At 35.7% G+C, this 20,090-nt stretch overlaps 4 protein-coding genes across 5 annotated transcripts; 1 reads left to right on the forward strand and 3 right to left on the reverse strand.

The window, feature by feature from the left end:
• The first annotated feature begins 185 nt into the window (after nucleotides 1-185).
• On the forward strand, nucleotides 186-5,248 carry LOC111468845 (protein ORANGE-GREEN, chloroplastic). 2 transcript variants are annotated; one of them, XM_023113971.1, is made up of 8 exons: nucleotides 186-592; nucleotides 1,185-1,299; nucleotides 2,623-2,739; nucleotides 2,923-3,009; nucleotides 3,221-3,297; nucleotides 4,115-4,242; nucleotides 4,370-4,506; nucleotides 4,905-5,248. In XM_023113971.1, the coding sequence occupies exons 1-8, from the start codon at nucleotides 357-359 to the stop codon at nucleotides 4,980-4,982; spliced, it is 975 nt and encodes a 324-aa protein (XP_022969739.1). In that variant the 5' UTR covers nucleotides 186-356; the 3' UTR covers nucleotides 4,983-5,248. The 2 variants fall into 2 exon arrangements, with proteins under 2 accessions (XP_022969739.1, XP_022969740.1); XM_023113972.1 differs by lacking the exon at nucleotides 186-592 and adding an exon at nucleotides 608-1,087.
• A 791-nt stretch (nucleotides 5,249-6,039) lies between these two features.
• LOC111468846 (U6 snRNA phosphodiesterase) lies at nucleotides 6,040-8,872 on the reverse strand. Its single transcript, XM_023113973.1, has 6 exons — nucleotides 8,571-8,872; nucleotides 8,390-8,482; nucleotides 7,363-7,609; nucleotides 7,175-7,271; nucleotides 6,399-6,464; nucleotides 6,040-6,315 (listed from the first exon to the last, which is right to left on the reverse strand). The coding sequence occupies exons 1-6, from the start codon at nucleotides 8,761-8,763 to the stop codon at nucleotides 6,118-6,120; spliced, it is 894 nt and encodes a 297-aa protein (XP_022969741.1). The 5' UTR covers nucleotides 8,764-8,872; the 3' UTR covers nucleotides 6,040-6,117.
• A 1,796-nt stretch (nucleotides 8,873-10,668) lies between these two features.
• LOC111468844 (peroxidase 2-like) lies at nucleotides 10,669-12,641 on the reverse strand. Its single transcript, XM_023113970.1, has 4 exons — nucleotides 12,427-12,641; nucleotides 12,155-12,349; nucleotides 11,884-12,049; nucleotides 10,669-11,242 (listed from the first exon to the last, which is right to left on the reverse strand). Exons 1-4 carry the CDS (start codon nucleotides 12,637-12,639, stop codon nucleotides 10,809-10,811), a joined length of 1,008 nt encoding a protein of 335 aa, XP_022969738.1. The 5' UTR covers nucleotides 12,640-12,641; the 3' UTR covers nucleotides 10,669-10,808.
• Nucleotides 12,642-14,198: 1,557 nt separating this feature from the next.
• Nucleotides 14,199-18,538, reverse strand: LOC111468849 (endoglucanase 8-like). The gene is made up of 7 exons (XM_023113976.1): nucleotides 18,362-18,538; nucleotides 17,217-17,624; nucleotides 17,061-17,153; nucleotides 16,828-16,989; nucleotides 16,034-16,139; nucleotides 15,678-15,841; nucleotides 14,199-14,705 (listed from the first exon to the last, which is right to left on the reverse strand). The coding sequence occupies exons 1-7, from the start codon at nucleotides 18,509-18,511 to the stop codon at nucleotides 14,379-14,381; spliced, it is 1,410 nt and encodes a 469-aa protein (XP_022969744.1). The 5' UTR covers nucleotides 18,512-18,538; the 3' UTR covers nucleotides 14,199-14,378.
• Nucleotides 18,539-20,090: the final 1,552 nt, after the last annotated feature.

Genomic DNA, 20,090 nt, shown 5'->3' on the forward strand with positions numbered 1-20,090 from the left:
AATTTAGAAAATACAAACAAATTTTCATAGCAATAAATAAATTAAAAAAAAAACAATTTGGTCGTTTTCCTTTTATCCTTTAAAATCGATATTTTCTAAAGAAACCACAAAAATTATTCATTTTTTAAAGAAAAAAAATGATATAATTAAATAATTATATCATTTTCTTCTTCCTATTTGAAATATGAAGAAAGAAACAGAAGAGAGAGAAAATATCATTTTCTACGTGGCACACAACGCTTGCTCAGTTCTTCGGTTTCTCAGAATTTTTTCGCCGGAAGTTGCAGAAATTCGCAATAGAATCAACGAGAATCCCAAAAAAAAATTGAACGATTTGCTTCTTCTCTTGTGTTCCAATGGATCGTGTTTTGGTGGCTTCGTATCCAATCAATCACTCGATTCGACCTCGCAGTTTTCGAATCGATTACTATTGGAGCTCTGGTTTGACTTTCAGGTTGAGTTCTGTTAAAAAGCGGCAGAAATTGAGCTCAAGGTGGCGATGCCAATCCATGGCCTCGGATTCCGCTGACTCTTCTTCTTCTTCTTTTGCTCCGTCTATAGAATCTGATCCTTCTGATAAAAATTCTGCCAGGTAGGTCAATTTTTGCTTGTGGTAGCTCTGTATCTGATTGTTGTTGTTGAAGCACTTTGAGGCAACCTCTAGGAAGTGAAATAATTGTTCATTTTCGATGTTTTTGTTGGTTATGTGATGAAATTGCAAAATGGCTGGATAATTTCTTGTGTCTTTTACTTTTTGAGCACTGCTACTTTAAAATGCGCCGACTACTTCGAGTCATTTTCTTTTCGCAAGTTGTCAATTCACTGCGTGGAAATGTGTGGCGTAATTGTCTAGCAAAGCAGGAAGGGGAAAATGCTCGCGCTCTGAGTGAACGCTTGGGCTGGAGTGACTGGTCGTTTGTGTTCTCATGATTTGAAGAATTTGCTTCAAATCAGTATTGCAAATACCATAAGTTCTTATCTTAAGGATTTGCACTGGTATTGGACCCTTTCTGAGCCTTGAGATATGTGGAGCTGGGCATTTCGAGGAATTGTTTCTTAGATGTTGTCACGTTCATGGAAGTAGGAAATTTGTATTCGTAGTATTATCTCTTCGGTTTCCTTGTTGACAATTAGGAATATTTTATCTGAACGTTAAATTTTAACATAACATGATTTTTATGCAGTTTTTGTATCATAGAGGGACCTGAAACAGTTGAAGGTTTTGCAAAAATGGAACTGCAAGAAATTCAAGAGAACATTCGAAGTCGTCGAAACAAAATTTTCTTGCATATGGAAGAGGTCAGAATTAGTAGACATTTTGCGTGGTAGTATAAACTTTTCTCATGAACTGATTGCCTGTATTTGATTATTCATGGATTTGAATTTCAAAATATTTAGATGAGTCTAAAATTTCAATAGCTTGATAAAACCTAAGGCGTTCATTTAGGGGGCGGTGCCAGGTATTAGTATTATTGTTTAGACGGCTTGGGTTCTGATTCCTTCATTGTTGTTCTAAAATTCAAAAATTAGTTTCTGTTGAACCTAAACAATCTGAATTTATTGATGCAAAAGGTATACATATTGTGTAGGCTGACATTACTTGTATAGTTTTAATCCTCCATTAGATTTTGCATTAACCAATTTTCAGTCTTGAATTCTGTTAATTTTCAGCAAAAATATCTAAATTATTTGTGGGATGTTGTGGATAAAGATAGAGAACATCATCTTGTCTATTGGTCTATTGTTTACAAGTCCAATTAGGAAATGATTTTCTTGATGGCAAACAATTTTTTTCGTACTATCGATGAAATTATTTCTTGTCCCCCCAAAAATGTGCCAGACAAATTTTGAGGTTTCTTGTTTAGTTTCTGTTTATGGCATGCTGAATACGAGATTATTAAAAACAAGTAGGATTTTAGAACAGTGGAGAGGGAGCGTTTTGAAGTTGGATCAGCCCACTCTTGAACTCTTAAGGCATCTTGAGTCACTTTTTGACTCCAAATGCAATGAGGTGTTAGGTATCTCATCCACACTAAAAGAGAGAAAGTTGTGTCTCCCACGTTGTGGACAAGAAAAGTGTTTGTATGCAAGTGCCGTTTGTTGAGCCATGTCAAAGGTCAAGAGAGAAGTGTCACGATGCGATCAAGGATGACGGTGCATCATCTAACACACCAAGAAGATTAGGTAAGATTGTCAAGTTAAGGTGTAAGCCAGAATAGAAGCAATAATGTAAATCAGTTATATCGTGAGTTTTGATAATCAACTACAGAGTTAAGTCCGTATAAGTTAAAGATGTAAACTCATCAAGCTTGGTGTCAATTGGACGTCAAATAGATGCTCCAAATTGGTGTATGACTCACCACCTTGATGTGCATGTGTCAAATATGTCTTATATGTACTATAGAGGGGCATGGTATTGCCTCTCTACCACACTCTTGGGCCTCATGGTCTAATTGAGCCATACCATGGCATATGCATATCTCATGACATGGTGAGTACTATCAGGAAAAAACTTCGGACAAAAGTTTTTCTGCTCCCCATTTTCATTCTAAAGTTTGAAATCAAAATATGTTGGTTCTCCTTCCCCTTCATATTTTTTTGGAAATGCTCCAATCTTTGTAGGTTCGTCGGCTGAGGATACAGCAGAGAATAAAAAATGCTGAACTTGGAATTTCAAAGGAAGAGCGAGAAAACGAACTACCCAATTTTCCATCGTTCATTCCATTTTTACCCCCCCTGGTATGCTTTATTCCCCAGCAGTTTCTTTCTCCATGTTATTGTTGATTTCTTTTCAATTCTTGATATTTATTCTGCCACTAAGAAATATGGTATCTGTAATTTTTTCGCTAGTCATATCATCCGAAGCTCTTTCTTTTTCGACTACTTGTTGATCACCATATAAACATGCTACTATACTTGCAGACTTCAGCGAATCTGAAGCTCTACTATGTTACATGTTCTTCTCTAATTATTGGCATAGTGCTATTTGGAGGCCTATTAGCACCCACGGTAATCTATTAGCCACCCTATAGTCCTCTGTATGCTCCTTTAGTGCCTCTGGGCGTTTCTAATGCAATCTTACCTGTTTTATATAAAACACGTTTGATGAGTCATCTTGTCCATTAGGGGCAATAAGCAGTCTTTGATTGCATCATGTAACTTCTTTTTTTCAAATTTGGAACGGACTAATGTTTCCTTCATCTTTTCTCTTACATTTAAGCTTGAGCTGAAGCTGGGACTAGGAGGCACATCATATGTAGATTTTATTCGCAGTATGAATCTTCCAATGCAACTAAGGTGAGCTAATACTCTCTCTTAATCAAAGATTAAAATATCCATGTTGATATCGATATTGAAATTTTGATTTTATGAATAGATCGATATCGACAAATATTTTGGCAATGAGTTGTCTTTACTTCATATACGTGTCAAAGATATCAGCTAATACTAAATATCGACATCGAACTCTCTGATTCAAAGATGTATCATTGAATTAACGGATATTTTAATCCTTGCTCTGGATTTTTTGATTTATTTTTTATGAAGGCTCCATTAAAAATTGTTGAGATTCAATTAATATGCATAAATTTGAAATTATTAGTCACTGTACAGGGAATCGATATCATAGCATGTTACAGCTTTCTTAGATTATTATGTTAGTTCAGCTGCCATCGTGAATTTCTCATGTTTTCTTTCCAATAAATAAATAAAAAGGAAACTTCCAAAATTGAGTGGATCAACAACCTTCGTAGGATTTTAAACTTTTGGTACTAAAAATTTCTTATAATGATTAATTTTCTGTATTTTCCTTTGGCAAGGGGTTATTTTATGGTTGATTATAAGATTTGATATGCTCTTTGTTGTGTTCTTTCATTACTCAAGATGTTGCAGTTAGAATCTCATACTGAGGATCTTGAGTCCTATTTCTACTTAGTGTATGTGGATTATGCAGTTTGTGTGCAAGTAAACTACTAAAAAATTTTAATGTTCGTAAGAATTGCCCACTTTGGAATTCAGATCAGTGGCATTAATGCTTAATTTCTTCACTTCATGTCTTCACTTCATGCAAGTTTTAAATTCATATGTTCAAATGTTTTCCTGTGACAAAGTGCAGTCAGGTTGATCCGATCGTGGCATCTTTCTCCGGAGGAGCAGTCGGGGTGATCTCCGCACTAATGGTTGTTGAAGCAAACAATGTAAAGCAACAGGAGCATAAAAGATGTAAATACTGTCTTGGCACTGGTATGGCTTGAGCACTTGTTTTAGTACACAAACTGAGTTCCTAACTTGATTGAAGACATTGTTCATAATTATTTTTGTTGAAGTTTCATTCTCAATCTTCGGGATGTACATTTGTAAATTGGACCAGGATACTTGGCCTGCGCTCGCTGCTCAAACACGGGAGCTCTTGTGCTGACCCAGCCAGTATCAACCTTAAGTGGTGGAGATCAGCCTTTGTCGCCACCAAAGACTGAAAGATGCCAAAATTGTTCAGGGTCGGGAAAGGTATGATTTCTTGAACTACCACTTATACTTTCACCATCTTTGAGGTTACTTACAAGAAGCTGTGAATATAGAAACCTTGAATGGTGATGGAAATCCATTATCCAACATTTAACCAATAGTTTTAAATATCTGTTCATATAGACATCTCATTGGCTAATCTTTGGTTAAATAATAATAATAATAATAAATAGTGACAATAAGTGAGTTATTATTGTTTTAATAAAATTTAAAAGACTAAAATATTAGAGTTGAAAGGTTATGGCTAAATTTCATATGTTCATTATACCCAAAGTTTTGTGGGATTGAGGGACTTTCCACCATTTTATTTAGATCAATGAACATCGTGAAGGAGGGAAAAGGGAGAAGCTAGCTTTCTAACTCCAAATTCTATTTTGTAGGTTATGTGCCCTACATGCCTTTGCACTGGTATGGCAATGGCAAGCGAACACGACCCACGAATAGACCCCTTTGATTAAACTTCAGTTTTGCATAGTCATAGATATATATATATATAAGTATATATCTATATATGCATCAGAACTTTGTGTGCGGAGGACTTCGCTCCTTGAAGGGATAGAAAAACGTAATCCCTTACCTTTTTGTACGATGTAACTGTATCCCAGCTCTATTTCATGTTGGTTTGAGCGTTGGTCTGGAAGTTATAGCTGTATCTTCTAGGGAAATTTCTCAAGTTTTGATTAATGGTTCATTGAATCTAATGCTGAGGCCAACAATTGAACTATATGCATATCTAGTTAAGGCTGGGATGAAATTTAATGTGGATTGGATTGAATTGAGTTGCTTTTGAGTTAGATTGGGATGCAATAAAAGGGCGGGTAAAATGTCAATTTGGTCATAAAAGGCTTTCTAGGCTGTATACTGTTAAATCTAGCCGTTCACATCATTTTGTACTAGAAAGGCCATGATACAAAAATGTGGAGGTTGAATTCTTTGGTGAGCTGGCTTAAAAGAAGCCACCAATTGCAATTGCTGTAGAAGTAGCTACTTGTTTCATGGCTTTAATTTGAGCTTCAAATGAGTATGATTGGTTAAGGTGACTTGCTTTCTTTGTGCGGCAACCGCAAAAATATGAGACATACAAGTTACAAGTGCCTAAAAAAGGTTATCCCTCGGCAAAGAAGTTCAAACAAAAGTTACAAGAAAATAGTACCTATACTTGAGGTTCTTGCCTTGATGAAGCGTTGGAGCTGAAAATGTCTACGTAGGTGTGACGCATAATTGCAAAGAAAGGATGGTCATCGTTGTGCCCGTGCCATACTGACACGCGACACATTATTGCAAAAAAAGGATGGTCATAATTTTGAATACACTTGAGTGATTATCATAGTGTCTTTCTACGAAACTTCTATGTCAATCAGTGACAACAATGCACTCTTTGTACGAGAAAGGTAGGGGTTGTTGACGAGGCATATAGCCTAGCCTAAGATAATTATGCCTAAGATACTACTAAAAATAACCATTCTACAGATTCATATCAAATTTAGTCTGCATACAACCTAAAAATCCTAGAAATGAAGCTTTCACAAATAAAGATCATAAAAGATGATAAAAGTAGCAATAGGATACTTCTACAAATTCACGAATATCATCTTATTCATCAGGAAATTTACATATTTTAAACATTTTTTTACCAATCTTACATTCAATGCCATTGAATTTGGCGGTGAAAATACATCTCTTTGATTTTTCCTTAACCATGGACTTTTTCATTTCATCATGAACTGATTGACTCAATAATTTACTAAGGTCACCTAATGCCCATGCAAGAGATATATGTGGTCTTGCTTCCTACAAAATAGAGTCCAGAAGTTCCATCTTCTTCAATATAAGATGGATAAAGATCGAAAGGAAAAAAGATTAATGCAACTAACCTTGTAAAATTCAGGAAGATTGTGGAGCTTATAAACCTCATTAACAACTTGGATACGTTTTCTGATCTGTAACCAATTGAAAACAAAGGAATCACACTTTCTTCATGCAATATTATCAATCTCAACCATGTAAGACTCAGGAAATCATCATAACCTATGTCAAAAGATCTTAAACGAAAATGGCCTGAAAAACAAGTTTGTTCTTGAGCTACAATTATAAACAAGTCTTAATTTCAAAACATCATATGAGAGAGTGTCAAGAAAATAACAGAACCATAAGAGTTTAACAAATTATTCTCGCTTGAGGTGTTGGCAACTTAATCCTAATTTTCCAATATTTCATTGTCTAGATAACATGAATGCAAAACACATATACGTTCATGTATATATGTGTGTATGGATTTGATAATGTTGGCCTTAATCTAATTTAGGAAAACTTCAAAAAAAAATTCCATTCAACAACTGTCTCATCCTACAAGATTCTACATAAAGTTCATTGTCTTATATTCTAACTCAAAACTTTCAGTCCATGCCTCAGCCTCATAAATCAAAACCGCAAGCGAGGTAAAGAGTTAACTATAATCTAACCATTTTGTTGAGTTTTTGGACTAGTCGTACTAGGTAATCTAATAGAAACTAATATAAGGGGAAAAGCAACTTTAGCAGAAGTGGAAGCTCCCATATGATTGCTCCAAAAATTGAGAATGAAGAAAAATACTTTTACGCCAAAAAAATGCAAAGAAAATGGAAACGGGAATTCATCAAATCTGACGCACCTCCATTAGCCCTCCAGCAATAATTTCCATTGACAAAAAGGTTCGGGAGAGATCATCGTTAACAAAAGTCTCCCACTTACTAAAATCAATCCAATAACTGTTTAAAGGGGGGAAAAAAAAGACATAAGTAGAATATAAAAACAAATTGAAAAGTACGAATCAAACTAAATGGCGAGTTTTTAACTTACCGCCTTTGAGACTGAAGCTTCTGGCGAAGCATTGTCACTATTGAGTCAATCTGGTGTACTCGGATTGGCACTGTTCTTGACAAACTTATGTGAAATTCTCTGGCCAATGCTTGCTCAAGCTTGAGGTCATCTTTACATAAAATGTCTAAGGGAATGTCAATATCAACAAGATGGAGAGCAGGCACAAGTTTGGAAAGTTTCTTCAGAAACAAGGCCACCTCCTTCCTTGCATTAGTTGGTATATACACTGAGAACATGAAAAATCGTTGTATAACACACAACAAATGAGAAATCGCAACAATCATTTAGATCTATGCATTTGAGAGTGTTTAATCCGTAGATGTTTAGAATCTCTTTTAATGTTTTGATTATGAATCAATAAACTAAAAAGGAATCTACAAACTTATGCCAAAAAACATGTTTATATTTATTTTTAAACAAGGCATATACTTTAGCTGCTTTTCCTCATCAAACATGAACATTTAGAGGATTGAGGATACATTGATCACAAAATTTTGTGAAAATGTTGCTATTGACGAAAGCAGCGTAGAGAAAGTTTTAATTCAAGATTTAAAAACCTAACAGTAAAAATTTGCCATTATCTGACATTTGTAGGTATTGTTGAAACATTATCATAGATATTATTGATTTTCTTAGTTGGTTCCATCATGACATTCCAAAATTCCACAAGAACAATGAAAAGAAAAATAACAGACGTACTGAAATGCATGCAAGTGATAAGCATTACTACTCATGTTTGAGGTAATATAGCAAGCTATGGGAATGAAGTTTAAAGATTGCACAAGGAAGGGTTGAGAGGCAGAAACCAAAATGAAATCAACATATATTTCAACACAAATAATTGTTACACATTGATTCCGATCTATAGTCTAACAATCTACTAGTTAATAATGAATTGATTATCAACCAAAGAAGAGTTCCCTATAAATAGAATCGTAGCTAAGCTTCCACCGAACAGGACGCCAAAAATCAAGAATACAATAGAAAGATGATATACTGGAATCACCTGGGATATAGAGGTGTACGGCATAGTTTCCTTGAACGTGAGGGAAGCTTCGAACCCTAGCCGCCTGACCGATTGGTAAATCATCCAAAGCGGCTGAGCGAGAAATAGTGAAAGAGCTGATGAGCAAAACTACATAGTAAAAACTGAAGAATGCAAATGTAAGGAGGAAGAAGAGCTTTACAGGTGGAATTTGGAAAATCGAGAAGCGAAAGAGGCGGCGGAGGCAGAGGTAAAAAGCTCTCAGTCTCATCGGAAAGCTGAGGAAGTGAAGCCGATGCTGATGCTGATGCTGATGCTGACGCTGATGAAGGGGAAACTGTATCCGCATCTTCATCCGACGAGCTTCCGCCATAAGAAGCCATCAGAGCCTCCATCCTCTCCTCTGTCAACGGCAGTAACGACGGTGGCGCAAGAGAGAATTAGTCGTGAAATAAACGATTTCATATATTCTTATTTGCCCCCAAAATAACTATTAACGTAAATAGTTTCAAATATTCGTTTTCCTCCCCAAGTAATTCTACAATTCTCATCTCATTCCCCAATATCTTAATAATTTGTAAAAATGGCACAAGCATTCGGCCCAAATCCAAGGTATAAAAATATTAAAATATTCTCGAAGGTGCTAACTAAAATTAGCAAATAAAATGATTTTTTTATATTTTATTTTGAGAATCCAATTCCCACCCAAATAATCACCAATATGATAATCGACTCCTAGAAACAATAAAAGTCTAGGTAAGTCAGAACTGCATAAGTTCACTAGGGTGGAGCATGGTCCGCCAAAATCGGCACAGGTTAGGTGATATTGAAGAAACATGATAAGCCTATTTTCTCCATATGGAAGTGTTGCGGGCACGTAGAGATGTGAGTAGAGTTAGCCTCAAAAAGCAAAGGTCGAGCAGTAGTCACTTGACTTGCACCAAGTTGGTGGTTTACTGGCCTTTTTCCTAGATCAAAGGGGATCAACTTACCTTCTTATTATCCAAAAGTCGGTTGAATTGGAGATCCCCTTGTAACATTGAATAAAATGGGTAGTCGAATTCTCTTTCAACAACCCTTTTGATATAATAGGTCTGGTCACCTCCCTCTTATCTGTCTCGTTGGAGAATAGGATCAAACTAATTTAACATATGTGGAGCCCGAGGGATTATGGCTATATATTATGAAAATATAATTCAATTTTAAAATATATTAGAATAATTTCAAGAAAGCATCTAAATTATGAAAATAATTAATTTGTATATACCATATAATTTAATTCAATTTTAAAATATATTAGAATAATTATTATTCAATTCAAAAAAATAAAAGGTCAAGCAATTTAATGTATGTATAGTCTTTGGTTAATTATGAATCTTTGCTACTTTATTATGATAATAAATTGTATACCTAACTAATTGAATTTTCAACCATAACCTTTTTGTGCATTTTATACACATAACTTAAATTAGAGATGCTTATTATACATATTATTCAACTAAAAATTATATATATTATACTAATTGTTTAATATTATATTAGGATAAAAATTAAACAAATATTACCACTATTATTATTCATAATTACCAAAATTCCCCTTATTAAAATTTTAAAATAATTGTTTTAATTAATAAATAATATTTTTAAAATTTATATTTTGTTACATCATATTAGTCTTAAAAATCTTATAAAAAGTTGATCCACCTGCCTTTGTTAAAGTGTTACAACAAAAATAAAATAAATAAATAAATAAAAATAAAAAAAAATAAATAAATAAATAAAAACTTTGGTCAAATATATTTAATAAACTTGATTTAGTTCGACTACATTTTAAAAGGGTTTGAGAGTAACTTAATATATTGTGTTTGAAAGAGAGATTCAAACATTTGACCTCTTGATTTTGATTTAGTTTGAAAGTAACTTTAACATATTGTATCTGAAAGGGAGAGATTCAAACATTTGACCTCTTGATTGAGAGTACATGTTTTATGTCCGTTAATCTTGTTTTCTTTTGTTGATCAATGGTATTGAATGTGAGAGATTCGAACTTCCAACCTCTTAATCGAGAGTACATACTTCATGTCAGTTGAGTTATTTTTAAATTCAACTGTGTTCGAGATGGAAGATTTGAACCTCCGACCTCTTGATCAAGAATACATACTTCATCTCAACTGATATTAAAGACGAAAGATTCAAACTTTCAACTTTTTAATCGAAAGTATTATAGATTAGTTGAGCTACAATTAGGTCGAAACACGTAACATCATAACTCAAAAATGTAATTAAAATGAAAAGAAAAGGATTCACAACCCATATCATATTATTAGTTACAATAAACACGAGCTGAGAAGACACTCTCGCACATTCACAAAACAAACACCAATTATTTCATTAAAATCCCCGAACAAACAAAACAAAACACACAAAAAAGTAAAGAAATTTACATATCTGCCACAGCAGGCAAAGGATTGACCCGAGTACAAGTCAAACGAATCTCCCCATCAGTTCCAGTCAACGGGCGAATATTCCCCATCTTGATCATGGACGCTCCAAACCCATCAAAGAACGCTTCTTGGCTGGCCGCAAACCGGTTCACAATCTCGATGGTGTCGGCGCCGTCGGTGGAGAACAGCACCTGGTCGCTGGTGAGAAGCCCCCGGTTGGCTTGGAGATTCGTGAAATAGTTCTTGTCGAATTCGTCTGGAGTCGTCGGATCCAGGTTGATCCGGTTGTTGTCGCCGCCTGCAGGACATGCCTCGATCAGGGTCTCCCGGTAGGCTGGCTCTAGAGTCGGATCGGGAAGCCCCGATCCGCTAAAGTTGGTTAATCGCCTGCTGAAGAATATGCACCTCGAACGCCCAAACGTGTGCGCACCTACGAGATATAAAGATTTGAACTTTTAATTCAGGTTATTAAAAAACTAAATCCAAGCTCACCGGAAGTATTGTCCGCTTTGGTCCTCTACTTATCTTAGTAAGAGGCATGATTTTAAAACACATCTATTAGATAAAAGTTTTCGCACCAATGTTTTGTTTCTCTCTCCAACCGACGTGGGATCTCACAATTCGTCCTCCTTGACACACTCTTCAGTGTCTAGCTCTGATATCATTTGTAATAGTTCAACCTCATAGCTATTGGATGTTGTCCACTTTAACTTGTTACGTATCGCGTCTATCTTACGGCTTTAAAACGTGTCTGTTAGAGAGAGGTTTCCACACCTTTCTAACGAATGCTTTATTCCCACCTCCAACCCATATATTAAATAAAAATCACTTCCGAAATAAAAGAGGGGTCTATCAAAAAAGACATTATGTAATCGTCAAAATTAAAAAAAATCTAATAGTTTGAATTTTCAAACCTCTAAATTCAATAAAAGCATATACTAAAAAAATATTGAAAATAGGTCCATGGGATTGAAATAAAGACTATGATTTAAATATATCCCGAAGAGTTTATAAGAACATAGGATGTGACAGTCATATTAAATAAAACACGAGCTTATGTCTCCGACGTACCCGATAAAGCAACGAGGTCGGTGGAATTGAGACCGACGTTAGCGAATTTGACGGTGAGATTTGCAAGAGGTTCAAAAGGACTGGGAAGGTTGCTTACAGCTCCAGATCTATTTGCTTCTCTACTGTCTCTTCTTCCCAGCTGAACCTCCCAGCCTCTTCCTCCAGCCTGCAAAACACATTCCATAAACGAAGTACGAACACAAATGATTGATCGTAAATATCGAGCACGTCACAACTAGAGGTGAATCGATGCGATAAATAATGTCTTTACCAAAACGACAGCTGAATTCGATGCAATAGCTAAGATGTCAGCACATGAGACGAGATTTGGGCATGCATTTTCAACAGCTGTTTTGATATCGTTGACGATATTTTCGCCTTGTATCCCTTGGTTTCCCGCTGCATTTTGTTCACTATCGATGTTGTCTTCAACGGAATCTGTTAGTAGAACTGACCCATCACATCCCTGAACATATCGTAATCTATTAGCTTAACCTTAAATTTAAAAGTGAACGATTGCGAGAGAAAGAGATAATTCTTTACATTAACAAAACAGTCGTGGAAATGGAAGCGAATGAGTTTGGCGCCTGCGCGGGCATCAGTTAGGAGAGCTTGTCTCACGACATCTTCCACAATGGAGGACAAGTTCGGGCATCTCGCGTCGTAGAACGTCGGGCTCAGCTGCGCCGTTGTCGGTCCAGCCGCGATCAGGGCGGTGGCGACCAGAATATAGGCTAAAGCTTCGGAGAAAGCCATTTCTCTTTGTGAAGAAGGAGAGCCTCAAGCTTGGTTTTATAGAGGGAGTATCCATGTGTGTACATAGTACATAGGAGGTTGAATTTTGGAAAAATATTTTTTAGATTATTTTGTTTATTTTTCTTATTTTATTATTATTATTATTTTGTTGAATTTAGAATAGTAAAATAAATAAATATCCATGAAAAATAAATTTAAATAAAGAAAATAAAAGTAAATTTACTCCATTTTAGTCTAATTTAAATTAATTAATTTACGTAAAATAACAATAATAGTTCTCTGGAAGAAAAAATAAATAAATAGATTTTCAATAGATTTAAATATTTAAAAATATATAGATTAAAATTAGAACAAATTCGAAAAAAATTAAAATATAAGATCCTTGACCAATAGGGTCTAAGTAATATCCGAATTATATTGGAAAAAAAATAAAAAAATAATTTTAATATTTTGTAAGTCAATATAATAATGCTTCACGTCTTGTTTCTTCTAGACGAGATTTTTCATATTTTATTAAACGAATAAGAAGAAATTTCAACGTTAAATAAAATAGGGTAACGCGCTTGGTACAATTCCTTATCCATTCACCGCCAATTTTGAAAATTTGTATTTATTTCTCTTAAAATTAAAATGGTTATTTACTTCAAGATTTTATTTATTACGACGAATTAAATAATTAATATAAGAAATATTAATTTTCTAAAAAATTTATTATATTATTTCATTTTAGATAATTAAACGTTGTCAAATAAATAATTCATTTGTTTGAGCTTGCACTCGAATTGACTTGACCAAACGGTAGAGATTGTCATGAAAACGAATAATATCTAGTGTTTGTAACAGATGTTAGTGTATTGTGAATTAGTATGATTTTTTAAATAATAAAAAAATGAACTCGGCGACCCTCCATATACATGGTAGTTGTTACATTCATATCAAACATTAAATGGATGTCCCACGTTTTAGGATAATGTTTGAAAATAATGGGAGATTAAATAAAAACATCTCGGGACGGCTTGACAAATTTTGTAGATAGACTTAAAGTCAACTTGATGGATTTCAATGGTATATATGTATGGTTCACAAATGTGACACACGAATAAAGAAGAATATATGAATGAATCGATACCATATTTGAATAAGAGCAATCTTGATAAACTATGACAACCTCAATAGTTCTTAAGGTATCTCTCCGTATTTCACTTGAATTTTGATTTGGAATTGTTATACTTGCTAACTTGATTTTGTTTTTGGTCCCTATCTTACAAATTTTTAGGTCTATAAAAATTATTGTGAGTGGAAAGAAGTATTAAGCCCAAAGACGTTAAACCCATATTCCAGGTCTTCTATTTTTTTGATAGCTCGCATTTAATACTCGATAAACTAAACACTGATTTTAATTTTCCTTGTAATGGACCGAGAAGAGAGGATACATGTCAAGTACAGGTCAATTCCAAGGGTAATATTCCATTGGGATAGTGTAAATGATCGAGGGGTAGTAACTCATATTATGAGACGAAACTTAGCACAGAGTTCCATTGCTATTAATGGGAGGCTTGATGGTTTCTTACGGGCAAAGGCATCCCGAGTATTCGGTCTTATGATTCTTCACTATATGAATATGGTCGGGTGGCATATGAACAATTTCCAATGTTATAAGAATAGAACAAAGAGATATAAGGATTTACAATGATTTGGAGCAATTGTTTGAAGCCTAACAAAAGGGGTGAGGCCAAGTTCTATGAAGGATGAGATTTGAAGTAAGCCAAGAGGCCAACAAGAGGAGCATTAATATAAGTAGTTGGCTCTGAATGCACAAAATCAACTCGAGAATCTGCGTAAGAATCTTTGATATCAGGCCCTCCGACGACAGCTCCGATGAGCAAATTAGGGTTTGGATTGTTGCTCTCAAAATATGGATGCCCTTTTGAGCATGCAATGCGCTGTGGATGGTCCGCCATGGATGGCAACGACGAGGCACGGTGGTGGATCCGTTGTGGGAACTTGCTGCCATATCCCACCATATATGACATGCCCAATGGGTTGCTTCCTAGTATATAATCCACCTACATTCATACGTTCGGTTAGTTTAGTCTCTGAAATTTCAAATTTACGTCTCTTTGTAAAATTCTTTGAGCTCAGCGTCCTCACTAGCACACTTCCCGATGTCTAGCTCTAATACTATTTGTAACAGTTAAGTGAATTGACGGTTGGAACGAGCATATAACAAGAATTCTTGGAATTCCTTGGGAATTTTCGATTGGTGCTGAACTAACTATAGTGCAAAGTCATATCTCTTTGGTTAATAAGATCCAAAAGGTTTATCGATCCTAGGGGAGGAGATCCATAATAGACATATCAAAATTATTGTACGTCAAATAACATCAAAAGTGTTGGTTTCAGAAGATGAAATGTCTAATGTTTTTCGCTAGCAGATATTGTCTGCTTTGGTCTGTTACGTATCGTTATTAGTCCCACAGTTTTTAAAACACGTTTATTCTGGTAAGGGATTACTCCTACTCCAACTAGTGTCTTGCACTGTTTGGTGACTGACTCTGATACCATTTGTAACATCTCAAACTCACTGCTAGTAGATATTGTTCGTTTGGCCCGTTACATATCGTAGTTAGCCTCATAGTTTTTGGAGAGGTTTCCACACCCTTGTAAGAAATGCTTCATTTCCCTCTCCACCGACGTGGAAAAGTGTTTAATAGATCCACGAATTTTTAATTTTCTGTTTATTAGATCTATTTTTTAGAAAATGTTTAATAGATCCACTAACTTTAAAATTTATGACAAATTTGTTTATAATATATCTGAAATTTTTATAAAATCATTTTCAAGTTTATAAACAGATCAAGAACCTATAAGACACGACAGTTTTTGAAGTTTAGGAACTTATTAGATGACACAAAATGAAAGTAAGTTCATGACCAAATAAACAATGATTTGATGATATGTATACCCTATGTTTGGAAGTTCGAGACTAAACTTGTAATTTAACTAAATAATAAACCGAGTTGCTAAGCTTGTCGTACCTGACCCTTGGCAACTTGAACGAGGCGAGACGAAGATGCAACAACGTGTCCACAGTGAAGGAGGCGTTTGGATTGATTCAAGTAACGAGAATAAAGAAGAAGAAGAAAAGATAAGGCGGTTGAATGTTGCATATTACTTCCTCCCGGTTTGAATAGAAGACCACCTAATTCATACCGTATTAAGATTAGGGATTGAATCGTTATAAATTTACGTTTAAGGACTAAATCGTCATTTCAACTAAAATAAAGGGACTAAAATGTTTATATTTAAAAAGTAATTTTCAATATTTGATGGAAAAATATGAATTAAAATAAAAATAATAAAAGATAATAATAATAATAAAATAATTAATTACCTGGTGAGTAAGAGACTGATACAGAGGGGGATTCAGGCAGAACTGAGCATACGAACTTATCAGCATAATTAATAAAGTTGGAATAATTATTTCCGCTCATCATAAACTGCAATAATAAAAATTTGGTTAAATTGAGATTATTTTATTTATGAATTATATTAGCAAAAAAAAAAAAAAAATATATATATATATATATATATTCGAACATTTTATCGAAAAAAATATATTTTTAATCTCGGTTCGTTAATTTCTATTTGGTCCTTAAATTACAAAAAGAAACACTTTCGTATGCAGGTCAATTTTAAAAAATACGAGCATTTCTCATAAAACGGTAAAAAAAGATGGACAGTACCTAATGTTTCATACACCTTGAATAGAGTGCCCGAAACACTTCAAAGTAGTTTTCTTCACTAAAAATAAACTTATAGCCATGTTCACGACACCTTACGTCCCAAACCCGCCATGAAATTGACCTGCAGAGTGGTTTCACTCCCAAGCTATTTTCGAACAATTTTCAATAGGGCTACCAATGCCGACATTTACAGTTTCTCAAACGACCCATTGGAACATTAAAAAAAAATTCTTTCTCTTTTTGGTCTCTTACTATACTCAATCGAACTTGTAGGAAGACACTCAAATGAGAATTCCACAACCTTCTTGATAGCTACATCTCGTCCTCCCTAATCGTCCAAAAACCTTATGAACCGTTCTTTGTATTACTAGAAACGAAAATCGACTCGAAAATACGAACGAGAACGGTGAACGGAATATTATAAAGAAAAGAAAATACCCACCTTGGAAATAAGGACATTAATCCCTGCATGTTTGGTGTCCCATCCAAACTCAGCAAAGCTACCATCGGAATAAGATTGAATACCATTTTTAGTGATATAATTCCAGTAATTTGCAGCCTTTGTTGCCTTGAACAACCATGCAGCTCCCCACATAAGTTCATCCTACACCCATCTGTTCATCACTTTTGGTTCTAAATGATATCAAATCTAAGAAAAATCCTCCTTTTCCTTACCTCATAGCCACTATAGCTGCAATAAAATGGGCAAACCCATGCCCCGACGCTCTCGTTGTAAGACCCTCGATAAGTATCTGCAAACTCGAAAACCTAAACAAAAATAAACACACCCCGTCTCATTTAATAACTATTTGGTTTTGGGTAAATTCTTACCATTCGAGCTCTTTTAAGAAGCCGAGCAAAATACCCTCTATCGAGAGCCTTGAATACGATGGAGGAGGCAGCGAGAGCAGCAGCAATCTCAGCGGAGACCTCGGAGCCGGGGAACTTCTTGCTAACGGCGTAAGGGGTTCTCGGTGTATCCATATCTTCAGGACGTTCCCAGCAGACATGATCGGCGTAAGGATCGCCAACTTGAGCGAAGACAAAGCCAGGCACGCTCGTGGCCTTGAGTAAGTACTCGGTGGCCCATCGGATTGAGTCGATGGCGTAGGGAAGGTCGGGACCCATGTCTTTTCCGAACTCCAAAACGCTCCATGAAAGCATGGTGGTGGAGAATGCCATTGGGAAGTTGAACTTTACGTTGTCACCCGCGTCGTAGTAGCCACCGACCAAGTCAACCTAAAATCATTAGCCAATCTCAAAGGTTCAATTTGTAAGATCCTACATCGGTTGGGGAGGACAACAAAACGCCCTTTACAAAGATGTGGAAAGGAAAAGCTCAAAGAGAACAATATTTTCTAGTGGTGGGCTTGAGCCATTACAAATGATATCAGAGCTAGACACTAGGAGATGTACCAGCAGGTAGGCTAAGTCCTAAAGAGAATGGACATGAGGCGATGTGCTAACGAGGACGCTAGACCCCGAAGAGAGAAGGATTGTAAAATCTCACCTCGGTTGGGAGGAGAACAAAACACCCTTTATAAGGTGTGGAAATCTCTCCCTAGCAAACGCATTTTAAAAACCTTGAGGGGAAGTACGAAAGGGAAAGCTCAAAGAGAACAATATCTACTAGTGGTGGGCTTGAGTATTACAAATGGTATCAAAGCCAGATACTAGACGATATGCCAGCAAGTAGGCTAAGCCCCAAAGAGGATAGACATGAGGCGATATGCCAGCGAGGACGCTGGTCCCTAGCGGAGTGGATTAATCCCATATCGGTTGGGGAGAAGAACGAAACACCCTTTATAAGGTGTAGAAACATCTCCCTAGCATACGCGTTTTAAAAATCTTAAGGGGAAACCCGAAAGAGAAAGTCCAAAAAAGACAATATCTAGTAGCGGTAGACTTGAGCCGTTACACGATTACCCTAAATACCCTAAAAAGTGAATAAAAGAGAAGAAAAAGAGTGATCTTACGCCAAATTCAAGGCCATCATGAAGAGCTGAATCCTTCCTCCAAGTGACCCTTTGATTAGGGGGCAATTTCCCAGACCTCTGACCTTCAAAGAACAATAGGCTTTTGGTTAAGGCATCTCCATAGTTATGGGAAGCCATAGCTTTAACCATTATAAGATACACTCCAAAAAGCTTTAAAAAAAACCCCATTTTTTAGCTCTTTTTCTTCTCTATGTACCAAAATTCTTATCCTTTGGCAAAGCTTTTATAATGCTTATAACAACAATCCCTTAGCTTTGAAGCATTTGAAAAACTCTTCCTTTGAAGGAGAGAGGCCTTTCTTGAAGGTAGGGTTGGATGCTAAGGGGAATGAATGGTCTCTTTTTTGTGCTTTCAAAGCACTTTTCTAAGTTGACAATCCCAAACCCGACTTTTAATTTAATAAAACCACTCTCGAACATGCCCTAAATAAGGACTTCATACCCATAAATTTGTCGGGTTGTATTAGTTTTTACCATAAACTTTTGGTTTTACGAAATTTGAGCCTAAACTTGGAAAATCGTTGCAATTTCTACATTTTATTAGAACTCGGTTGATTCAAAAAGCTTAGACTCTACTTGGGTTGACTTTTTATGTCATTCCAAACATGTCCTTAACCGTGAGGTGTCATGATTTGGACACGCTCATGACAGGTCGTAAGGGGAACTCAAGCCTCATTTCTATTTTTTGTCCAACTTTGTAGGTTCATGGCATCTTTGGCGAAGTTCTCCGTCGCCAACCGAACATAACTCATACAAAATCTAAGCTTGTTCGACTACATATTTCGTCGTGTATGCATGTTCAATCGTATGCAACTATTATTAAATATTAATTTTGTAGGAAATATATGTAATGTTATTGAAGTGGATATAAAATAATTAAGTAAATTTGATGCCTTTACTTGTGGAAATAGCATTGAAAATTGAAGGCTTTAATTGGAATCAAAACTCCCCTTAATTTAGAGTTCAATTCTTTTATAGAAAATTAATTATTAATTTTTTCCTTCATTAATAATTTTTAAATTTTTTTAAATATTTTTTCATGCATTTCCAAGGTGGCAAATTGTACGGAACAAGCACCACGAGCCACATGCACTATCAAAGCTAAGGCTAACCAAAGATCCCTTGGGTCCGAAGCAAACATGGGATAACTTAGACAATAAGCTAAGTTCTTTTCAAAATAATCTATACCGTCGTAGGTGCAAGCGTTGATGGACTCGTATCTTAGCCCAAAGTCTTTGTTACTTTGGGCTATAGCACAAATCGAACAAACAAGTGAATGAAAGTGTGAGATCCCACGTTGGTTGAAGAGGGGAACGAAGCATTCTTTATAAAGGTGTAAAGACCTATTTCCAACCGATGCATTTTAAAACCGTGAGGCTGACGGCGATATGTAACAGGCCAAAACGGACAATATATGCTAACAATAGGCTTGGGTTTGTACAAATGGTATCAGAGTCAGACATATGGCAGTGTGTTAGTGAGAATGCTAGGCCTCGAAGAAGGGTAGATTGTGAGATCTCACATTGGTTGGAGAGAGCAACGAGTGCTAGCGAAGACGTTGGAACCCGAAGGGGGGTTGAGTGTGAGATCCCACATCGGTTGGAGAGGGAAACAAAACATTCTTTATAAGGGGGGTTACGTTTCACAATATTATGGAACGTGCATTCCACCTTTTTTCGAGCTTAACTAAATTCATCGTCATATCTAGG

The sequence above is a fragment of the Cucurbita maxima genome, unplaced genomic scaffold, assembly GCF_002738345.1.
Source record: "Cucurbita maxima cultivar Rimu unplaced genomic scaffold, Cmax_1.0 Cma_Scf00038, whole genome shotgun sequence".
Taxonomy (NCBI): Eukaryota; Viridiplantae; Streptophyta; class Magnoliopsida; order Cucurbitales; family Cucurbitaceae; genus Cucurbita; species Cucurbita maxima.